At 43.2% G+C, this 21,945-nt stretch overlaps 1 protein-coding gene and 1 pseudogene across 1 annotated transcript; both read left to right on the top strand.

The window, feature by feature from the left end:
• The first annotated feature begins 659 nt into the window (after window positions 1-659).
• Window positions 660-7,998, top strand: DEFB123 (defensin beta 123). The gene is made up of 2 exons (XM_025876197.2): window positions 660-914; window positions 7,756-7,998. The coding sequence occupies exons 1-2, from the start codon at window positions 857-859 to the stop codon at window positions 7,899-7,901; spliced, it is 204 nt and encodes a 67-aa protein (XP_025731982.1). The 5' UTR covers window positions 660-856; the 3' UTR covers window positions 7,902-7,998.
• A 9,123-nt stretch (window positions 7,999-17,121) lies between these two features.
• Window positions 17,122-17,215, top strand: LOC112827946 (U6 spliceosomal RNA; annotated as a pseudogene).
• The last annotated feature ends 4,730 nt before the right edge of the window (window positions 17,216-21,945 follow it).

Genomic DNA, 21,945 nt, shown 5'->3' with positions numbered 1-21,945 from the left:
GCACCCCAGCCTGGGTATCTTTCTGGAAAAGCTATAAAGAGCCCCTCATCCCCACTACCAACAATCTCTTTTCACAGTTGGCTTTGTAGAATCTTGATGCTGTCCAGACCACAATGGCATTCAGCCTTCGAGGCTTCTGTGTTGTCCAGAACATGCCAGGGTCCCACTTTTAGCATTAGTCAACATTAATACTTAGTACATCTTGGGGCGTCTGGGTGGCTCAGTCAGTTAAGTGCCTGCCTTCGGCTCAGGTCATGATCCCAGGGTTCTGGGATCGAGCCCCGCATCGCGCTGCCTGCTTGGCGGCGTAAGGCGCACGGCGCGGATGGCACTCGGATGGCGGAGGGCACTGCCAGGCTGGTGCTGGGAGCTTCGTCTCTCACCACCATTCTCCCGGTTTCCCTCCAGTCACATCATGGGTCTCACTTTCAGCCCCAGCGTAAGCCTCTGGGCGGACTTCCTCTGCCTGGGACGCCAGGTGGGCTCACCTGCAGGGGCCGTCACCTCGGGGAAGTCTCGCCCGCCCCTCTGCGTTCCCCCGTGCGTGGCGCCCCCTGGCGGTCCCTCGGTGCAGGCGGTTTAGAGCGGGTGGAAGGACCTTGGACCCGGTTGCCTGCCCCACCCTCCCGCCCCCGGCTGACCAAATGACCGCAGGAGGCGTGCCAGCTCGGAGCGTGTGGCTGGCAGACCCTGGGCTCCGGGAGCGCGGGGGCCGAAGCCGTGAGCGGCTGAGGGCACGTGCGGGTGACATCGGTCCGGCTGAACAAAGGGACCTCCAGCCGGAGAGGCCGGAGCCTGCCCCATTCGTTTTGCCGTCGCCTCGGACTTGCAGCCTCACCTTGGGCCACTTCCAGCCATGAAGCTCCTTTTGCTGACTCTGGCTGCACTCCTGCTCTTGTCCCAGCTCACTCCAGGTAACGGGGACCTCTTCGGGGAGGGGCAGGGCGAGGAGACCCAGGCCTGGTCCCGGAACCCCCAGGCCTGGGAGGATGGGCTGCCCTTTTGGAAACACCGAGAGAAGGCGCCCTCGCCCGCAGCAGGTGCCAGATCTTAGGTACCAACCACGACATCCAGAGCTTCTGGCTCAGCCACCCCGTCCGTCTCGGCTCTCTCAGGGAGCAGCTGCAGGTGCCCGTGCACGTGAGAAGGAACGGAAGGCGTGCGCAGGAGAAGAAGGAAGAGGGCAACCGTGGGCCTTTTACAAAATAGTCCCCAGAATGTTCGAGGCTTTGTAAAGATCACAACCACCTTAACCAGAGAGAAAAACTCACATACTCTGTCCCTCTGTGCCAGAGACCCTGTGTTGGAGGCTAGGGCCACAGAGATAAATGACAACGGCCCTGGGGGAGACAATGAACGGCATTTACAACCCAGGGTGACATGAGCTGTGACAGAGGGGGTCTAAGGATCTGAGGTGCACATGGGAGGGACCAGCCCAGTCTGAGGGCCAGGAGAGTCCTCCTGATGGGATACCCTGAGTCCTGAAACGTATGTTGAGATTGGAAGGGGAAGGAGAAGAGAAGGAAGTAGGAAGGGTGTCCCAGGCAGAAATCAGCTTATGTAAAGAAAGGTCCAGCTGTGGGAGAGAACGTGGCACCTTCAGAAAACTGGCACACCATTGAGTGGGTTAGGGGCACGGTGTGGGGGAAAATGAGGAAGCATTCAAGGTCCAGGTCTTGATGGGCCTTCACTACCAGGTGAGGGAGCCATGGGAAGGCTAACCATGGTCAGACTTGCCCATCCCACCACCCCCGGCCTCGCTATCCGCCCACGTCAAAGGCTTCTGCCCACATCAAGGCTTTCACCTAACATTTCCAAAGGGGCAGAATGTGTAATTTCCTCAACCAATCTGACCTCCGCCCTCGTATCTGCCTGTGGCAAATGCCTGACCCACCACTCACCACAGGGTAGAGACGCAAGCATCAGAATCCGGGTCAGAATGCCCCACCATTTGCTAACTCCCTGACCTCCTCAGTTTCAATTTCCTCTTCTCAACCTGCTACAACAGTAACGTTTTTGTAATAGTATCAGATTGAGGGAAGACACAGAACACACTGAAGTGCATCTTCTTTATTTTATATGATTTTCACTGGTTCCTGGAAATTTATTATACTAAAATAATAAAGACACTCATCATCTACTGTTAGGTTACTCAGTGGGACAGTTTATATAAGACAGAATAAATGCTTGGTGATTTTCCTGTATGTGTGAATCCACCCGATAATTTTTTTTTCTATCATCCCCCAAATGTGACAAAATAGTTTTTAATATATTTGATGAATTTTCACTCATTGCAATCTTTATTCTTGCTGAAATTCAAATTGCCCCATCTTTGGCTTGTGGTAGCCTTTTTTTTTTTTTTTTAAGATTTTATTTAGGGCGCCTGGGTGGCTCAGTTGGTTGGGCGACTGCCTTCAGCTCAGGTCATGATCCTGGAGTCCCGGGATCGAGTCCCGCATCGGGCTCCCTGCTCAGCAGGGAGTCCGCTTCTCCCTCTGACCCTCTTCCCTCTCGTGCTCTCCATCTCTCATTCTCTCTCTCTCAAATAAATAAATAAAATCTTTAAAAAAAATAAAGATTTTATTTATTTGACAGAGAGAGACACAGCGAGAGAGGGAACACAAGCAGGGGGAGTAGGAGAGGGAGAAGCAGGCTTCCCGCAGAGCAGGGAGCCGGATGAGGGGCTTGATCCCAGGACCCTGGGATCATGACCTGAGCCGAACGCCTGGGTGGCTCAGTCGTTAAGTGGCAGCCTTATTTTTACGTATATCCCTGCTAGTTTGTAATAGTTTCCTTGTGATAAAGTCCAGTTTATAGGCACCACGAGAGACACACTTGCAGTCGGACAGAGTTAGACATATTAACTTGGCACAGCAAAGGAAAATACACACCAAAGGAACTGTGGGCAAAAGAAGGAACAAATAAGGTTTCTATAGGATTAAGGAGAGGGAGAGAGTTTAGGTAAAATGTAAATGAAGTTATGTGTTTTGTTTTCTTTCAAGTTTTTATTTAAACTGTAGTTAGCTTATAGTGTAATATTGGTTTCGGGAGTAGAATTTAGTGATTCATCACTTACATACAACACCCAGCGCTCATCACAAGTGCCCTCCTGAATGCCCATCAACCAGTTCAACCAGTTAGCCCATCCCCCCCAAACTCCCATCCAGCAACTCTGTTTGTTCTCTATAGTTAAAAGTCTATAATGTTTTGCTTCCCTCTCTCTTTTTTTCCTTCCTCTATGTTCATCTGTTTTGTTTCCTAAGTTCCATATATAATCATATGGTATCTGTCTTTCTCTGTGAAGTAGTGTTTGATAGACTTCATGTATAAACGGATTAACATCAGGCCGAGGCTCAGAAATGGATTCAAGGTTCCATTTCCATGGAAAGTACAAAATTAAGAGAGATGTGGAATTTCGTATCCCAAAACCCCTTCTCTGACACTCTGCCCTTGGCTCTGAAATCAAGGACACTTTTCTGTATTGAAAGACTGGCTCCTCAGAAAAGAATGTAATGTTCCAGTCCTGCCCATATGATTTCAAATACAAAATTTCAGAAAGATGTGACTTCAAACTTTGTCCTTTTGTTAAGTGACAAAAGCAGTTTCACGGGTTCATAAGTGGTTATCTGGTGTGACGAGATAGTCTAGGCTCATCTTGTACAGTTCCTGCCCCAGATCTTGAATTCCCCATTTCCTCAAGAAGCTCTGATTTTTTTCTTTAAGTAGGAAAATGGTATTTCAGAACCGTGATTTAGATGCTAGAGATATTCAATCCTATTAAATTAGTCCTTCATTCCACATCTTTTCAGTAGACAGAGCTAGGTGGGAAAATCAACCCATTGAATACATATAAACTACCTCATGAATTATTATTAATACTTCCTATTTAAAGTGATCCTGATTAGGCACGATAGGGCACACTTAATGAGAAAAAGCATCACTAACAAAAATGTGCACCTAGGACCAGAGTCCTGTTGGGAATATCCAGGAAAAGCCACCAGAAGCAAACTCACGGGTCCCAGAGGTCAGACTATATTGTTCACTCAACAAATGCTTTGGTTGCTTACACGGATGTATACACACACACACACACACACACACACACACACACACACGCACGCACCAGAAAGGTTTCTGAGAAATGTGAATGTGGCAAGCATTACCAACAATTCCACATGTGGCTCCCTCACATGGCAAAATGATGTCTAATGCAAGTTGATGATGGACAGTGGTTTTCTGGAACTCCTAGAATTGTCAAGAGACTACGGTAGTATTTTTAGTGACATTGTCAGCAGCTCGGATGACTTCACGAATGAGCACATGGAAAACTCAGGCACTGCACTGAACTTCTCCAGTACCCTCCAGACCGTTTCTCTAGAAATTGCCATAGCATAAAACCTCACCCCAGTGCTAGTAAGCCCATCTAGCTTACCAGGTTTTTCAGCTCCTTCACGCAATTCTTTTCATCACCATGTGAGAACCAGATGTTTTGCAAAGGAGTGTATTTATCCCCAACCACTGATTTCCTGACATGAAAAGGCAACAAATTGTTCCAGCTTGATCCAGTTGCACAGCAAGAAAAAGAAAAAGAGCTGGGCAAGCTATCATGGCCCTTTACAATTCACGGGGCGGGGGGAACGGTGAACATTGGACCCACAAACAAACTGTGAGTCACTTAGGCTCTTCAGGGCCTTCTGTCAGTTTAGCAAGTTTTAATTTTAACTTATGGTGAGTTCTTTCTATTTTTTTCTGAGGGTTGAGAAGGATAAGGACATATGATTTTTGGCAAAACTGCCATTCCTTAATTAAAGTCCCAGTAAAAATAGCACCTCGGTCACTAGAAAGTTAGATAGGCGTTCCCAAATAGGAAAGACAAACCACAATTGTTTTTAGTCACAGGAAACACTGTTGCTTTCTGGCAAGGAAAAGCATCTAGTCCTTCACAGAAAAGGCAGATGGTAGTGAGTACAAATCCTTGAGATTTAGGGAGCTGTATAGAGTCCCCGAGACAGTGGTTCCTTTTCGCGTCCCTCTTTTACTGTTTTTCCAACGGTTATTAAGCTGGCAGGTGGCACATATACTGGAGCTACCCTCACTGATCAGTTAAAACTTCTCCACCAGTGTTGTCTTAGAACAGTTTATAAGTTTTCAGGGCACCTGGCTGGCTCAGTCAGTGGAGCATGTGATTCTTCGTGGGGTTGTGAGTTCAAGCCCCACGTTAGGTGTAGAGATTACCTAAAAATAAAATCTTAAAAAAAAAAGAAGGGTTTATAGGTTTTCTTTACTGTGATGGGTCAAATTTTCCACCAAGCTCCATTTTAGACAGTCCAGAAACACCAGTTAGCCATCTTAGTGTCTCCATAACACATCAGATTTCTCTCAGTATATTTTTTCAGAACCTAGTTCTTGTGATGGCAGTTTGCCCAAGGTTCAAAAGAAGTTTTAAAAGATAATTAGAAAAAAACTCCTGGCACATATATATGTGTGTATATATATAAATATATGTATATCTATGTGTGTATATATATGTATTTAACACGTGTTCATATGTATATATGAACACGTGTTAAAGATTTTATTTAACTCATAATGAGAGAACAAGGCAGATTTTATAACTGGATCAAAGCATAAATAGAAACTGGCTTTTTTCCCCCCATGGTGCAGGGGAGGAGAGAGAGAGTCAAATGAACCTCTTTGCAACAGAATATACTTGCAAATATAGAGAAATAATTATTTTTGCCCTACTATTATTTATCAACAGCTCATAGAGTTGTAAAATAGCTCCCACATAATCAAAATCAGATAACCCTGAAGACTGTGATCTACCAAGACCAAGGACTATTGACACTATTGGTGATTATTGACCTTTTGACACTATTGATGTTTGGGGCCAGATAATTCTTTGTTGTGGCTGCGCTATGCATTGTAGGATATTTAGTGGAATCCTTGGCCTCTACTGACTAATTGCCAAGAGTACCTCTCACCTGTTGCAGCAACTAAAACTGTCCTCACACATTTCATTGCCAAACATCCCCTCAGGAGCGAAATCACCCCAGTTGAGGACCCCTGCTCCGGACGATGCGAGTTTTCTCCTGAAGCACACATTTCCCCCGAGAGTCTCCCCTGTATTGGTCTAAAGATCATCTCAAAGAAAGCTTACTCCCGATCACAAAATACACCTGGTCAAAACCTACAGCCAAAAAAAGGAAATAATAAAGGTTACAAATTAATGAAACTTGCAATGAACTTAAGAATGAATGAAACAGAGAATAGGCAGGGCTTGAAACTGCCCAAAGAAAATGGTTGAACGACATAACTAGAGGTCCCAGGCTTCATTCAGCTGCCAGAGCCCCTGAAGACTCGAGTCAGAGCAGGCTTGGGGCTTTTACAGAACAAAGAGAAGGGTACAGGTCCTTGTTTGGCTCAAGTAGAGGATTTCATCTTTAACTGCTGCAAAACTTGTGGTTGGAATAGCAACTGTCCCGGATTTGTGTGCCTCTAGGTTGAGGTCATAGGTGCCATCCCACCCCCAAAACTGTCAGAACACTTCTTTCGGGAGCTGTGTTTGTAAGCCTTGCAATTTGTTGATTGGTCAAGATTCCAGAACAGGAAAGGCATCAACAACAACATGGATGGGTTGTTGTCAGGGGCTCCAGGGGAGGGGAAAATGGGGGTTACTGTTTGATGAGTGTAAGAGTTTCAGTCTTATGAGATGAAAAGGGTTATGGGGGTGGCTGGGGATGATGGCTATACACGATGTAAATGTATTTAACACCACCAAACTGTGCACTTAAAAATGGTTAAGATGGTAAATTTTATGTTATGCGTACTTAACTACAATTAATGAAAAAAACCTAAGTACAGCCACCTCGTAATGATAGGACCTTGGCAAAAAAAAAAAAAAAAAAAAAAGGTAAAATTATGAAGAAAGTGATGGAATGTTAGCCAAAAACAAAAACAAAAAATAGCCAGTATGGATGAACATTGAAAACAAGCTAAGTGAAAGAAGCTAGACACAGAAGGCCACATATTATAATTCCATTGGCATAAAATATCCACAGTAGGCAAATCTATAGAGAGAAGGGCCGATTGGTGATTGCCCAGGGCTGGGGAGAGGGGTGCAGGGTTTCTCTCTGGGATGATTAGAAAGTTCTGGAACTAGATGATGGTGATGGTTGCACAACACCATGAATGTACTTAACGCCCCTGAACCATGCACTTTAAAATGCTTGATGGGTGCCTGGCTGGCTGGCTTAGTCGGAGGAGCATGCTATCTTGGTCTCAGGGTCATGGGTTTGAGCCCCACTTTGGGTGTGGAGATTACAGAAATAGATAGATAGGGGCGCCTGGGTGGCTCAGTTGTTAAGCGTCTGCCTTCGGCTCAGGTCATGATCCCAGGGTCCTGGGATCGAGCCCCGCATCGGGCTCCCTGATCTGCGGGAGGCCTGCTTCTCCCTCTCCCACTCTCCCTGTGTCTCTCTCTGTCAAGTAAATAAATAAAATCTTTAAAAAAAAAAAAAGAAATAGATAAATAAATAAATAAATAAGCAAGCAAGCTTTAAAAAAAAAATAAAATGCTTGAACTAGTAAGTTTTATGTTCTTTGTATTTTACCACAATTTTTAAAAAGGGAAGGAGAGAAAAAGGAGGGCAATGGTCAAAGGCGAGGGAAACCGAGGACCCTCTATCACACCTGCTCTAATACCACCTCTCAGGGCTGACATTGTCTCCATTTTTCTTTTTGTGTGTGTGTCAGGCGGCACCCAAAAATGCTGGAATCTTCACGGCAGATGCCGTCAGAAATGCTCCAGGAGAGAAAGGGTCTATGTTTACTGCACCAATAATAAACTGTGCTGCGTGAAGCCCAAGTTCCAGCCAAAAGAAAAGCTATGGCGATTTTAAGTTCTTTGAAGCCTGAAGCCATGAAAATGCAGACGGAGCCGCCCTGAGTCTGACCCCAGTGGATTCCTAAATTCTATCAATAAACACATGCGGCTGATCTCTGTGTTCGCCTCTTAGTCTACCCCAACAAGTTCTCAGGAAATCCCCTTTGAGGTGAAGTCAAAATATTTTCATAATAATAATAAGACAGTATTTGCCTTCTTCAGTCTCACCATCTCACAAGTGTGCAGTGGAATCTTCTGGAATCTATGTGACATATGATGATACCATTTTTCCATCAGCTAATGAAAAGTGTGTTTATGTATCCTTATGTTTCTAGAATTTTTTAAGATAGCAGGCTTAAAGTATGAGGGTGTTCATTTTCAGAGATTAACTCAGGTTGTTCTCAGTAATTCTATTGGGCTCTTACTAGCCATCTTTAGTTACATCATTAATCTCTGTAACCTCATGCTCATCTAATAATAAATCAATACTTTGAAGGGGCACCTGGGTAGCTCAGTCGGTTAAGCATCTGCCTTCGGCTCAGGTCATGATCCCAGGGTCCTGGGATCTAGCCCCTCATCGGGTTTCCTGCTCCACGGGGAGTCTGCTTCTCCCTCTCCCCCTGCTGCTCCCTCTGCTTGTGCTCTCTCTCTCTCAAATAAATAAATAAAAATATTTTTAAAAATCATTACTTTGAAATTCCAAAATGTTCCTTTGTACCTGTGTGCAAACCCAAGGAGAGCGAAGAACACTTTATTACCTTGGTTTGCAGAGGCTATACGCTCCCTGAGTGAAAACAACACTTACTCTACACTCTGCAGGTCTTTCAAATACAATTTCTAGCACACAATTGAAAAATATTAAAAGACCTTCACAGAGGAAGGAAAATAAGATCCATAACCAAGAATAAAAATCGTGGGTGCCTGGGTGGCTCAGTTGGTTAAGCGACTGCCTTCGGCTCAGGTCATGATCCTGGGGTCCCGGGATCGAGTTCCGCATCGGGCTCCCTGCTCAGCAGGGAGTCTGCTTCTCCCTCTGACCCTCCCCCATCTCATGCTCTCTTTTTTTCTCATTCTCTCTCTCAAATAAATAAATAAATAAATAAATAAATAAATAATTTTTTTAAAAAGTCAATAGCAGCAAATCCAAACATGGCACAGGTGTTGGATTTCACAAACAACTTTAAAATAACTATTATAGGGACACCTGGGTGGCTCAGTCATTAAGCGTCTGCCTTCCGCTCAGGTCATGATCCCAGGGTCCTGGGATCTAGCCCTGCATCGGGCTCCCTGCTCAGGGGGAAGCCTGCTTCTCCCTCTCCCATTCCACCTGCTTGTGTTCCCTCTCTCACTGTCTCTCTCTGTCAAATAAATAAATAAAAATCTTAAAAAAAATAAAATAACGATTATAAATATGTTATAGAAATTAGAGGGAAAGATTGAAAGGATGAATAATTTAAACCAATATACAGAAAAATACTCTATCAGTTTTCTATTGCTACATGACAAATCACTCCAAAACTTAGTGGATTAAAATAACAACTATTCATTAATTCTCAGATTTCTGTGTGTGAATTGAGTGGTTCTTCTGATATTCTCACCTGGGGTCACACATATGACTGCATCTCTGTCCATGTGACCCTTCCGTTTCAAGGAAGTTAAAGCTAGGTCTAAGAGGGTAAGCCCCAGTATGCATCATTTTCAAACTTCTGTTATCATGCTTTCTTAAACCCCATTGGCCAAAGCAATATTTGCTTTTTAATTTAAATTTTAGTTAGTTAACATACAGCTCAATATTTGTTTCAGGAGTAGAATTTAGTGATTCATCACTAATATATAATACCCAGTGCTCATCACAAGTGCCCTCCTTAATGCTCAACCTCATTTAGCTCATTCCCCCCACCGCCCACCTCACCTCCATCAATCTTCAGTTTGTTCTCTATCGTTAAGAGTCTCTATGGTTTGTTTCCCTCTCTCCTTTTTTTCCTTTCCCATTCCCATATGTTCTCTGTTTTCTTTTTAAATTCCACATTTGAGTGGGATCATATAGTATTTGTCTTTCTCTGACTGACTTGTTTCACTTAGCATAATACACCCTAGCTCCATCCATGTCATTGCAAATAGCAAGTTTTCTTTCTTTTTTTTTTTGATGGCCGAGTAAATTCCATTATATATATATATACCACACCTTTATCCATTCATCAGTCGATTGGCCAAAGCAATATGACCCACAGTCAGTATGAAAAAGGACTACACGAAGGCATGAATACTGGAGACATGATTCATAGGGATCATCAATGTATCGGTCTACCACAAATGGAATCTCTTAAGAATAAATTTGACACTCTAAATTGAAAAATACAAAATCTAAAGTTAGGAATTTATTGGATGGGCTTAACAGCAGACTAGGCTGAGTGGAAGAAAGAATCAGGAAACTCAAAGACAAATCAATAGGAAATAAAATCAAAGCACGGGGAGAAAAAGTATGCAGAACAAACAGAACAGAGAATAAGAGAGTTATGGGACAGTTTCACATGTTCTAACATATATCTAATTGGGAGTCTTAGAAGGAGAAAAGAGAGGAAACGGGGAAGAAGAAATATTTTTTAAAGTATTGGCTGAAAACTTTCCAAAATTGTTGAAAGACATCAATTCACAGACTCAAGAAGCTTAATGAACTCCCTGCAGAATAGACATGAAGAAAATCAAGTTTAAACATAGCATAGTCAAACTGCTAACAAACAAAAGAAAACACACTTCCCAATACCTGTGAATATTTCAAACAAAATACGTTCAATAATTTTATGGAGAAAATTAGAAGCCCTTATTGAAAGACAATATAGAAAGTCTAAATTTATAGAGACATACCATGTTTATGAATTAGAAGACTCAATGTCTTAAAGACATCAATTCTACACAAAGTGTTTCCCAGATTCAATGATATTCCAATCAAAATCTTAAATCTTAACCAAACCTTTTCCAAAACTTGATCAAAATTGTGCACTTATTAACAAATGTTTTATTAGGGGTATAGACATAGATGATGAAATGAGAAGTAAAGCACATATTGAGGATAATGGTCAACTCTAAGTATAGGAATTGGAAGGGGTAATGCTGATACTCTATTATTTTATCTGGAGGGTAGGCATGGAGATATTTGTTGTCTTATCATTTTTACACTTTTATATATTTTTAAATATTCTTTTGACTTCTCAATCTATAATAAAAATCAAGTTTTTCAAAAAGAGATAAAATCCATGAACATTAAGTGTCTCAAAATCTTTAAGCCCAGAAAAAAAGGAAAAGATAAATCAATCATGAAGACCTAGAGAAGAATATATGTGAAAATTACATGGTGGGAACATAAAACAGTGCAACCACTTTGAAAACACTAGACAGTTTCTCAAAAAGTGTAATGTACCATATGATCCAACCATTCACATCTAGGTGTTTACCCAGGAGAAACAAAAGCATATGCCCACACAAAGACTCATAATATAATTGCTCACAGCAGCTTTATTTGTAAAAGTCCAAAACTGGAAACACTCTAAACATCCATCGACAGGTGAACTGACAAACAAGTTGCGGTATATCCATACAATGGACTCTTACTCAGTAATAAAAAACAATGAAGTACTGATACATGCTACAACGTGGGCGATTCTTCCAATAATTATGCTGAATGAAAGAAAACAGACAAACCATGAGATATTCTTGGTCCAAAAATGTCTGTGTCATCTGACCTCCGTGCATCCTCCAATTTTGACACATGGCATTTTGGGTCCCTAGTTATTAGAGTCAACTCAGAAACAGCATTGCCTTTCCCAAATATAGAATCACCCTGGTCAATGGCCACAGGTGCCCTGGCCCAAAGAAAGATTTTCAGCATGTGCTTGTGGTGTTGTTACAGAGTCCTTCCTCAAAGGGACCCAACCCCCACTTCAGGCAAGGGCTTTTGGGTCTATGAATTTAAATGAGAAGACATGGTTCTCCACAGAGGCATCTCAACAAAGGGTTTCCCTCCCGCCCCAGGGCAGGAAGTTATCTGTTTTTGTCAGCTGCTGAATCCTCAGTAGTTAGAATAATGCCTGGCACCCCTAGTAGGTAGTCAATAACTGTTAGTTCAATTAATGGAAAACAGAAAAAGTAGAGTGTTGATGCTGGTGAAGTGAAGGTGGGCATCCTGAGCTGAGTATGGTTGAGATGGCAGTGGAAATCATGAGGCGCGCCCGATCAGGGAAGCCTGAGCCTCAACCAGATGCTCACTGGACTGTGGGTTCAAATTAGGGAAAAATGGAGAAAAATTAATGAACATGCACATAATGCTGGAAATATATCATTGAAAACCGTATCTAAATTGTTGTAAAACTAAGGATTTTTTTTACCATGTCTTAGAGCTACTGAACCATATTTCCCATAAAACATAGATCCATTTGTTCATTTAGTCATATAACAAGTACTTTTTTTTTAAAGATTTTGTTTATTTATTTGACAGAAAAGGAGAGAGCACAGCAGGAGGAGCGGCAGGCAGAGGGAGAGGGAGAAGCAGGTTCGTTGAGCAGGGAGCCGGATGCGGGGCTCTATCCCAGGACCCCGGGATCATGATCTGAGCCGAAGGCAGACGCTTAACGACTAAGCCACCCAGGCGCCCCAACAAGTAGTTATTTTTTTTAAAGATTTTATCTATTTATTTGACAGAGAGAGACACAGCGAGGGAGGGAGCACAAGCGGGGGAGTGGGAGAGGAAGAAACAGGCTTCCCGCGGAGCGGGGAGCCCGATGCGGGGCTCGATCCCAGGACCCCGGGATCACGACCCGAGCCAAAGGCAGACGCTTAACGACTGAGCCACCCAGGCACCCCATCAACAAGTACTTATTGATACCTGTTATTTGCCAGATGCCAGGTTAGTCTCTAGCTATAATGTAGTAAGTAAAACAAATACGCACTTTGTCGTCGTGGAGCCTACAACCTGTGGAGGAAAAGGCATTAAAGAAATAAATTCATAATTACATATGGTAGCAAGGGCTATGAAGAGTGTAGTGATTGAGAATAGGAGTAGGGGCCTCATGAGGGAGGTGGACCTCCATGTGCTGTCGGGGTAGTGCTCTCTGAGGGGGTGGCCTTCAACCTGGGATGGGCAGGGTGAGAAGTCATGCTTGCGGAGAGTTGGGAGTGGGTCTGCAGAAGAATATTCCAGGTAGAACAGCATGGGCATGAGCCTTTTTTAGGGTCAGGTGGCTTGTTCCAGAGACTGAAAGAATGGCCATTTGGTTAAAGCCTGGTGTGCAAGGGAAGAGACCTTCGGGAGGAGATTTGAGAGGCAGGCAGTGTGATAGGCCGCACAATATTGTGATGTTTGTATTTTTTTTTAAGATTTGTTTATTTATTTGAGAGAGGAAGAAATGGGGAGGGGCAGAGGGACAGAGAGAGAGAATCCTCAAGCAGACTCCCTGCTAAGCAGGGAGCCCCACTCAGGGCTCCATCCCAGGACCCGGAGATCATGACCTAAGCAAAAGGCCGATGCTTAAAGGACTGAGCCAGCCAGGTGTCTCGTGCTTGACTTTTACTAAGGCATCTTTTCAGCTTTCATTCCAATTATAAACTGCTTATTCTCTGCATTTCCCAATTCTGTTCCCAAGTTCTTACTGATGCAATTCGTCATTTTGTACCAACCCACTTCCTAGGTCGCTGGCCAGCCTATAGGATTGGTTTGGCTTGGGGAGGTGCCAACCTCTTGTCTAATCAACTATGTCTGGGGCATGGGGGAGAGTGGTCTCCTGGTCTGCATATGACTGTCAACTTCAGTCAAGGCTGTGAGCAAGGCTACAAGAGTATACATGGATGAGTCATGCAGTGTTCCATGTATTCACATTTCCGTGTATCCTTGCTATAAACTTCTATAGGGAGGAATATGTTCGCTCTTTCTTTGTGAAACACTGAACCCCTATGCTTAGGGAGAAATAGACATCAGTGAAATGTGGGTGTTCTTGGCGAAATTCTGAGGAAGGGTATTTATGGCCCTTCTCTCTATCCCCAAATGAGGTCCCACTAATCAATTGGTGAGAGCTCGACATTCCCAGGGTCCTATTAGACCCAATGCTCCTTTTTATACTAAATATTTTGCAGGGGCACCTGGTGGCTCAGTCGGTTAAGCGTCTGCCTTCCACTCAGGTCATGATCCCAGGGTCCTGGAGTGGAGCCCCCACATTGGGCTCCCTGCTCAGCAAGAAGCCTGCTTCTCCCTCTCCCTCTGCTGATCCCCGCCCCCTGGCTTATGCTCTCTCATTCTCCCTCTCTCAAATAAATAAATAAAATCTTTTAAAAAAATGAATAAACAAATAAATATTTTTGCAGGGCCCCCTCTCTGTCCTAAAATAAAATTCATAAAATTGTAACTTATCTTCTCACATAATTGCAAGATAAAGATCAAATTAAGTCCTAACCATAATATAAAGGAGAAAAGAGACTATTTTATAAAAATACGTATTTTGATGTGTAAATACACTTAAAGACATAATGAAATACGTCAGATCTTGTACCTATACATAGTATGAGTGCAAGAGCTACAATTGCAGGCTCAAATGTGTGTGCCATATGCACAATTCAAGCACTACCCTAAGGGTCTGCTATCTGTATCCTCACTTTCCAAATGGTAAACAGCTTGGGCAAAGTTCTGACCAAAACAAAGTATAATCATTCCTTAATTTACACAGTAGTTTCATTCCAGGAAAATTCAATATGCAAAAAGCGCTTGCAAAATAGCCTTAGATTTTGGGCTCAGAGAATTATAAATGGGTTTCTCACTTACATAAATGTCTAGCAGGACATTTGAATTTTGGTTGGGAAATGGGTCAATACTTCATTTTCCAGGACAGTCACACACATTGCGTGCCATCTTGCATCCCGAGTCGCCAACCTACTAAATTACAATAAGGACTCCTTTAATTTTGACTATCAAAAGAAAAAGAAAAAAAAAGCCATCAGCAAATTCCAAAAATAACCCCTAGAGGACAGTGTCTTCCCATTGAGAATCATCCATTCGCCATTAACAGAGTCCTTTCTCTTCGGTGTGTCTATTCTTTGTGAGACGAATGGAGCTGCAACATAATCACAGATAACTTACCCAAATTTAACTAAGTGTGCTCAAAAGAAAAGAGATAAGGGAGAAATGAGTTGTTTCAGGTGTTTTTTTTCTTCAATCTTTTTCTTACATTTTTTTTTATTTATTTATTTGAGAGAGCAAGAGTGCGCCCGCGTGTGCATGCATGTAGGAGGGACAGAGGGAGATAATCCTCAAGACGACACCCTGTTGAGTGCAGAGCCTGACAGGGGCTCGATTTCAAGACCCTGAGATCATGACCTGAGCCAAAGGCAAGTGTCGGACACTGTAACCAACTGAGCCACCCAAGCGCCCCCCTTTCTTGCTTTTTAAGTCAACCTAGTTTTGCCTTTCTGAACGTGGTATAAATAGAGTCATTCAGTATGTTCATCTTTGTATATGGCTTCTTTTGCTTAACATAATGTTTTTGAGATTAACTCATGTCATGCATATCAGACTATATTGTTACTGTTGTTTATTGTTTATTGTTGTTAGTATTGTACTGTATGGATATAATTCAATTTATCCAGTTACTTGCTGGGTTGTTTCCAGTTATGGGATATTAGAAATAAAGCTGCTATAAACTTTAATAGAGAAGTCTTTGTATACACATATTTCTATTTAATTTTATAAGTAACTCTTATAAAAGTTATGTACCAACTGTTTTTCCAAAGGGGTTGTCCATGTTACATACCCATCAGCAAGGTATGAGCATTCCCGTTGCTCCATTATCTTCACCAACACTCACTTTGGTCCAATTTTTTTTTTATTTTAATTATTCTGGTGGGTGTGTAATGGTATCCCATTATAGTTTTAATTTGCATTTCCCTGATCCCTGATTATTTTGAACATCTTTTCATGGGCGTATTGGCCGTTTGTATACCTACTTTTGTAAAATGTCTAAAATATTTGCCTACGGGGCGCCTGGGTGGCTCAGTCGGTTAAGCGTCTGCCTTTGCCTCAGGTTGTGATCCCAGAGTCCTGGGATCAAGCCCTGCATCAGGCTCCCTGCTCTGCAGGAAGCCTGCTTCTCCCTCTCCCACTCCCCCTGCTTGTGTTCCCTCTCTTGCTATGTCTCTGTCAAATAAATAAATAAAATATTTTAAAAATAAATAAATAAAAAATAAAATATTTGCCCACTATATTATTAGATTGTCTTTTTCTTGCTGGTTTATAGGAGCTCTTCATCTATTCTGGAAATGAGTCCTTATGTTCATGCAAATATAAGCAATAGTAGTCCAAATAAACCAGAAGAATCCCTCCTGGAGCCAGCGGCTGTGTGCATGAGAAATGGGAATTGCCTCGATTGCCCTGCAGGAAAAGCACACGACAATGAAGACATCACACTGTGTTGTGTGATGCTACTGTGGAGAGATACTTCTTTTTCATACAAATGGCCCATTGATAAAAGGTGCTGCATACGGTATATAGCCCATGGTATCGTAATAGTGCTGTGGTGCTCACATCATAACCTAGAGAGCTGTCAAATCACTATGTTGTACACCTGAAACTAATGTAACATTGTGTATCAACTATACTTCAGTGAAAATATAAATAACAAGGGGCGCCTGGCTGGCTCAGTCAGTGAAGCAGTGTGCGACTCTTGATCTCGGGGTTGTGGGTTTGAGCCCCACACAGGAGTAGAGATTACTTTAAAAAAATAAATTATTTTATAAATAAATAAAATACATTTTTTAAAAATAAGTCTATTTTTCTATTTTTTTAAAAAAGAAAAGAATATCCCCTAAACATAACCAATAACTTCCTTTGGTGTATTGCCAGAGAAGCCTGACGTGTTCCACTGATGGAAGAAAGTTCACTCTGTATGTCAGTCTCCAGAAAGGTGCCTTCCTGAGCCATTGTCAAGGATCATTTGGGCCAACATGTGATTGTTGCCTGGCTCTCAGACTTCGAGGCAGCCCTGGAACAATAAGCAATTCCACTCAACACTCTGCCATGGAAAACCCAGGTGGGGAAGGGAACAGGGAGTCACCAAATCTTATCCCAAACCCCCTACCCTACCTGTCATCGTCACCCCCTTGTTCTTTTCCTTTCTTGTAAGCCCAAAGAGATCCACCCATCAGTGAAACAAGAAACTCCTCTAATCTCTAATACAAGAATCTCTGTGAAAATGCGGATGGTGCTCGCTTTGGCAGCATATATACTAAAATTGGAACGGTACAGAGAAGATTGGCACAGATGACACTCAAATTCATGAAGCGTTCCATGTTTTTTGCCTGTCGGGTTCCCTGCTCTGTGAGCCTGCTTCTCCCTCTCCCTCTGCCCCTCCCCCCAGCTCGTATGCGTTCTTTCTATCTCAAATGGATGAACAAAATCTTTTTTAAAAGCATAGATATAAGGGGTGCCTGGGTGGCTCAGTTGGTTAAGTGACTGCCTTCGGTTCAGGTCATGAGTTCCAGGATCGAGTCCTGCACCCGGCTTCCCTGCTCAGCGGGGAGTCTGCTTCTCCCTCCGAGCACCCCTCTCATGCACTCTCTCATTCTCTTTCAAATAAATAAATAAAATATTTTTTAAAAAGCGTGTATGTATATGAATATAATATATATTATATATTATGTATTATGTATTAATATTATATATATGAATAGTATATACATGACATATAATAGTATATATATACACATACAAACAGGTTTATAACTTTTTAAAAAATATATGGGTATCTCCATCCCGAAAAAATATGTAACAAAAGCTAACGGGGGGAGGGGGGCACCCGGCTGGCTCAGTCAGAGGGGCATGTGACTCTTGACCTCAGGGTTGTGAGTTCAAACCCCACTCTGGGTGTAGAGATTACTTAAAAATAAAATCTTTAGGGGCGCCTAGGTGGTTCAGTCAGTAAAGCATCCAACTTTTGATTTTGGGCTTGATTTTGGAGAGAGCATGATCTCAGGGATTAAGATTCTCTCTCTCTCCCTCTCCCTCTACTCCCCCTGCTCATGTGCTCACGCATGCTCTCTCTCTCTCTCTCAAATAAATAAATCTTAAAAACATAAAATAAAAATAAAATCTTTTTTTAAAAAGCTAGCAGAGATTATAAGAATGGTAAATATTTTGAAGCTCATCTATGTTTTATTTTCCTACAATGTGTTCTAACCATTCTACTCAAGTAATAAAAATTGGAAAATTTCAAAGAAATTTTGGGAAGCCTTTTAGTGCTAAAAATCTTGTTTTGGAAGACTAAGCACATATGGAAATGCTCATGATACATTGGTAAGTAAAAAACAAAACAAAGACAAAAAACCCAAAACACCACAAATTTTGTTCAGTTTTATTCCTTTTATTTGCAAATCACACTTTACATATATTTTATTTGTGGGTATTTATGTATAGTGAAAACTGGTGTTGTTTGCTTTCTTATTTGTGCTTCTGTTTTCCAAGTTCTCTCCAATGAACATACATTACTTTTACAATTAGAAAAAAAACGTTATTTTAAAAAACACAAGTAAGGGTGAGTCTGGAAGATAAAATCAAGCGCTAGAGGACCAGAGTGGAGGCCCAGCTCCATTTACTAGGTGTATGACCTGGACAATTCACTTCACTAAGAGCTTCAGCTGCCTTCTAGAAAAGGAAGGGATAAGAGTACCATGACTGTGAGAATTAAATGAGCTGAGGTGTGTAAAGCAGTTGGTCCTCACTAATGGCCGATTGATAGTATTGTTATCACTAGCTCAGCCATTCAATGACTCTTTGGGGAATGAATGTTTGTACCCTGAAATAGTACTTCAATACACAGCAAAAATCCCTTCTGTAGCATTGTCCACCCCCCTAGCTCACCTTGCATATGTCCAGCGCCAGGGAGCTCTCTTCCTCCCAAACCTGCCCCTTCACGATGTCCTGTTCTACCAGTGTGTGGTTATTGTTCTGTCTCCAAAGAAGCCTTGACCCGAAGTCCAAAGATTTAAGTCCAAGTCCCGGCTCTGTGCCTCGGGAGCTGTGTGGCTTTGGACAAGTCACTTTCCCTCTCTGAGCTTGGGGGCCTCATCTGTGAAGTATCCTGAGGAACCTTCCACCCTAGAATTGCCTCATCTCCTTGGCCTGTTAGGTGCATCCGTGTGACTTAGGAGGTGGGATGTAGGCTTAGACGATGGTCTGTTAGGGTGCTGGGTGGGAAACAGCCCTGCATGTGTGAGGGGTGAGCTTCAGAAAAAACTGTCTAGACTGCTGGGTCTTGGTTCAGCCCCCAGAAGGGTGATGGCTGCCTCCAACATGATGCTCTGAGAGAAACACGGCATCGCTTCTGGAATATTCCTGCCAAAAGTGCATAAGCTGAATTCAGTCATGAGGAAACATCAGACAAACTCAAACTGAGGGAAATTCCACAAAACAACCGGCCTGGACTCCTCAAAGACGTCATTGTCATGAAACACTGAAGAATTGCTGCAGGTTAAAGGAGATCAAAGAATCTTGACAGCTGGGTGTACTATGTGATCCAGCGGTTTTGTTTCGCTATAAAGGACTTTCTTGGAAGAGCTGGTAAAAGCTGAAGAAGATCTGAAGATTAGACAATAGAATTTTGTCAGTGTGAATGTCCTGAGTTTTATCACTGTACTGGGGTTATATAAGAAAATGCCTTTGTTTTTAGGAAAAACCCACTGAGGTATTTAGGCATAAAGAGAATCATGTCTGATATACAGATAAATACACACACATATATTTATATTTTTTATACACACACAGAGAGAGAGAGAAGAAATGATAAGGTAAAAGTGATAAAATGTTAATATTTGGAAAAACTGGGTGAAGGATCTATGGGAATTCTTTGCATTGTCCTTGCAGATTTTCTGAAGTCTGAAATGCGTGAAGAAGGCAGCCAGCAGCGTGCCGCTTGCTCAGGAGAAGAGACAGCTTTACGGAGCCCTTGCAAAGTACGAGAGGATCTCATCTGACCCCACAGCCACCCCATTCAGAGCTAGAATGACCATTTTGCAGAGGAGGATTCTGACATCAGACACAGGAAGTGACTTGCCCCGTTCGCACAGCCCGTGGCCCAGACATGGCAGAGCTGGCGTATGAACTTGAATCTGACTCCTCACTCCTCAAGCGCATCACCATCTTCACTGCAACAAGGTCACAGACTCCCTCGCACCGTGTCTGGGACTGAGCAAAGAAAACATAGCTTCCTCACTCTTTGTAGAACAACGCAGAGGGGAGGGGGTGGAGCGCAGAACTAAATTTAGTTCACATGAGTTTAAAACTTAGTCTAATTCAACAACTTAAATATTCTCTGGAGGTTTCTTGAATTCGGAGAGACTCAGTCTCTTTGGCATAATTGCTCAGGCTTCCCGATTCCTCCTCTCCTCCCCTGCTCCTCCCAAATATGACGGCTGAGCTAGGGGTGAGGAGATTCAATGATTGGGTGTTGGCTGGCACCTGCTGGGATCTGGATGTCACTGAAAACATCCACTGGCTTTCTAGCCACAGCTGGTTGCTGGTGAACTGGTCAGGCCTCCTGCTGACTCATCAAGGCCTAGTGGTGATACTGGCCAACGCCACCTCACATTAGCTCGCTGTGGTTCTGTGCCTGGCTCTGGGGTTCTTATCTCGTCCTCTTTCTAGGCCCCCAACACCAAGCCCACCTCATCCCCACCACATCGGGTCCTAAAACAGACCCAGTGGCCATCAGTTCAATGTCTAGATTACCCAGAAATTAAGGGGGGTACAGAGGCAGGGCTGATACTCAGAGGGTATGCTTTGTTATTAAAATAATTCAGTGCTTCCCTCCTGGTTGGTAAAGAGCTGCTGCCCAAGACCCTTCAGTATCCCCTCCTCTACTCCAGCTGCCTCTGGCACATTCCCAGGTCCCTCTCATACCAGAAACTAAAGGGTTATCACCGCAGCTAGTCTCCAAGACTCTGCACCAGCCCAGAGACTCACTCAGCATCCTTCCTGATGTGAAGTATTTTGAGTATCACCACTCTTCTTAGCCAGGCCAAGCAGGGTCCTTTCTCTTACTCCAAGACTGCCCCGGACTTCTCTGAAAAGTCTCAGAGGACAGTGGAAAAGAGCCCCTCTGTCCTAGGCATTCCCCTCAACTTACTTAACATGCCTGCCCCTTTCTGGGCTCTACCCCAGGAGAAGGTGGGCCAACACTGGGGGTCTTCCCCCATCTCCGTTCCCCCACCCCCAGGTCTCGTCTACTATCCGGGCAAATACATTCTTCCCAGCCTCCCTGACACCGGGAGTGGCCAGCCATAGCCATATGACAACCCTCTGGCCCATGAAAAGGAGGCAGAAGTCTGCTGAGGATGGTTCCAGGGACAATGTTTGCTTTCCTGGTAAAAGTGAGAAACTAGCTCAATCCAACCCTCCCCCTGCTTCCTGCTTTAAACAATGATGTTGAGCCTGAAGTTTTGGCAGCCATAGGGGACCCAGCAGGATCCCAAGATGCTCGCCCTGATGTGGTTGCTGCCTAACTCCAGATAAGCCCCTGCAAGTTGAGCTACCTATTTTTTCAGCCAGACGTAATCCTGATGCAGGGTAATTGGCATGTGAGTCTGTCGGCCTACCTCCCTGACTCTGCTCACATTTTCTCCCTGCCTTCCCGTGCCCACGGTTCCCTGGGTCTGGCCGAGGCCCACTTCTCTCTCTGCTTTCCCTGTGTACATGAAAACTGCTTTCATAAAATCCTGTGGTCTTTTCCACCTGGGCAGGCCCTTGCAATGCTAAAATAGGAGATAAAGGAACATAGAGAAATCCTGTCGCTCTCCAGGGCCTGCCTTTCAAAATGCCAAAGTGTATTAACTCTACCATTATTCAGCCTTACTATAATTAACTCATTATTATTATTAACTCATATTGTTACTATTAATTCTAACCTCCTTTTTGCATTCTTTCTATAAAGTCCAGTTCTCCTGATATTATAATTTATCCCCATTTTATGGATGAGAAGACCCAGAATGCTTACGGAGATTGAGTAATTTTTCCGGAGCTGGAGGGAGTGTAA

The sequence above is a fragment of the Callorhinus ursinus genome, unplaced genomic scaffold (genome assembly GCF_003265705.2).
Source record: "Callorhinus ursinus isolate GAN/ISIS: 27379988/994484 unplaced genomic scaffold, GSC_fseal_2.0 scaffold38, whole genome shotgun sequence".
NCBI lineage: Eukaryota > Metazoa > Chordata > Mammalia > Carnivora > Otariidae > Callorhinus > Callorhinus ursinus.
Note: the sequence above shows the minus strand (reverse complement) of the source record. Positions and strands in the feature narration are given on the sequence as shown.

Excerpts from the sequence above, each read along its gene's own strand:
- DEFB123 (XM_025876197.2), top strand. The coding sequence starts at position 857 with ATGAAGCTCCTTTTGCTGACTCTGGCTGCACTCCTGCTCTTGTCCCAG. Across the intron at positions 915-7,755 it reads CTTGTCCCAGCTCACTCCAG|GCGGCACCCAAAAATGCTGG; the intron begins GTAACGGGGACC and ends TGTGTGTGTCAG.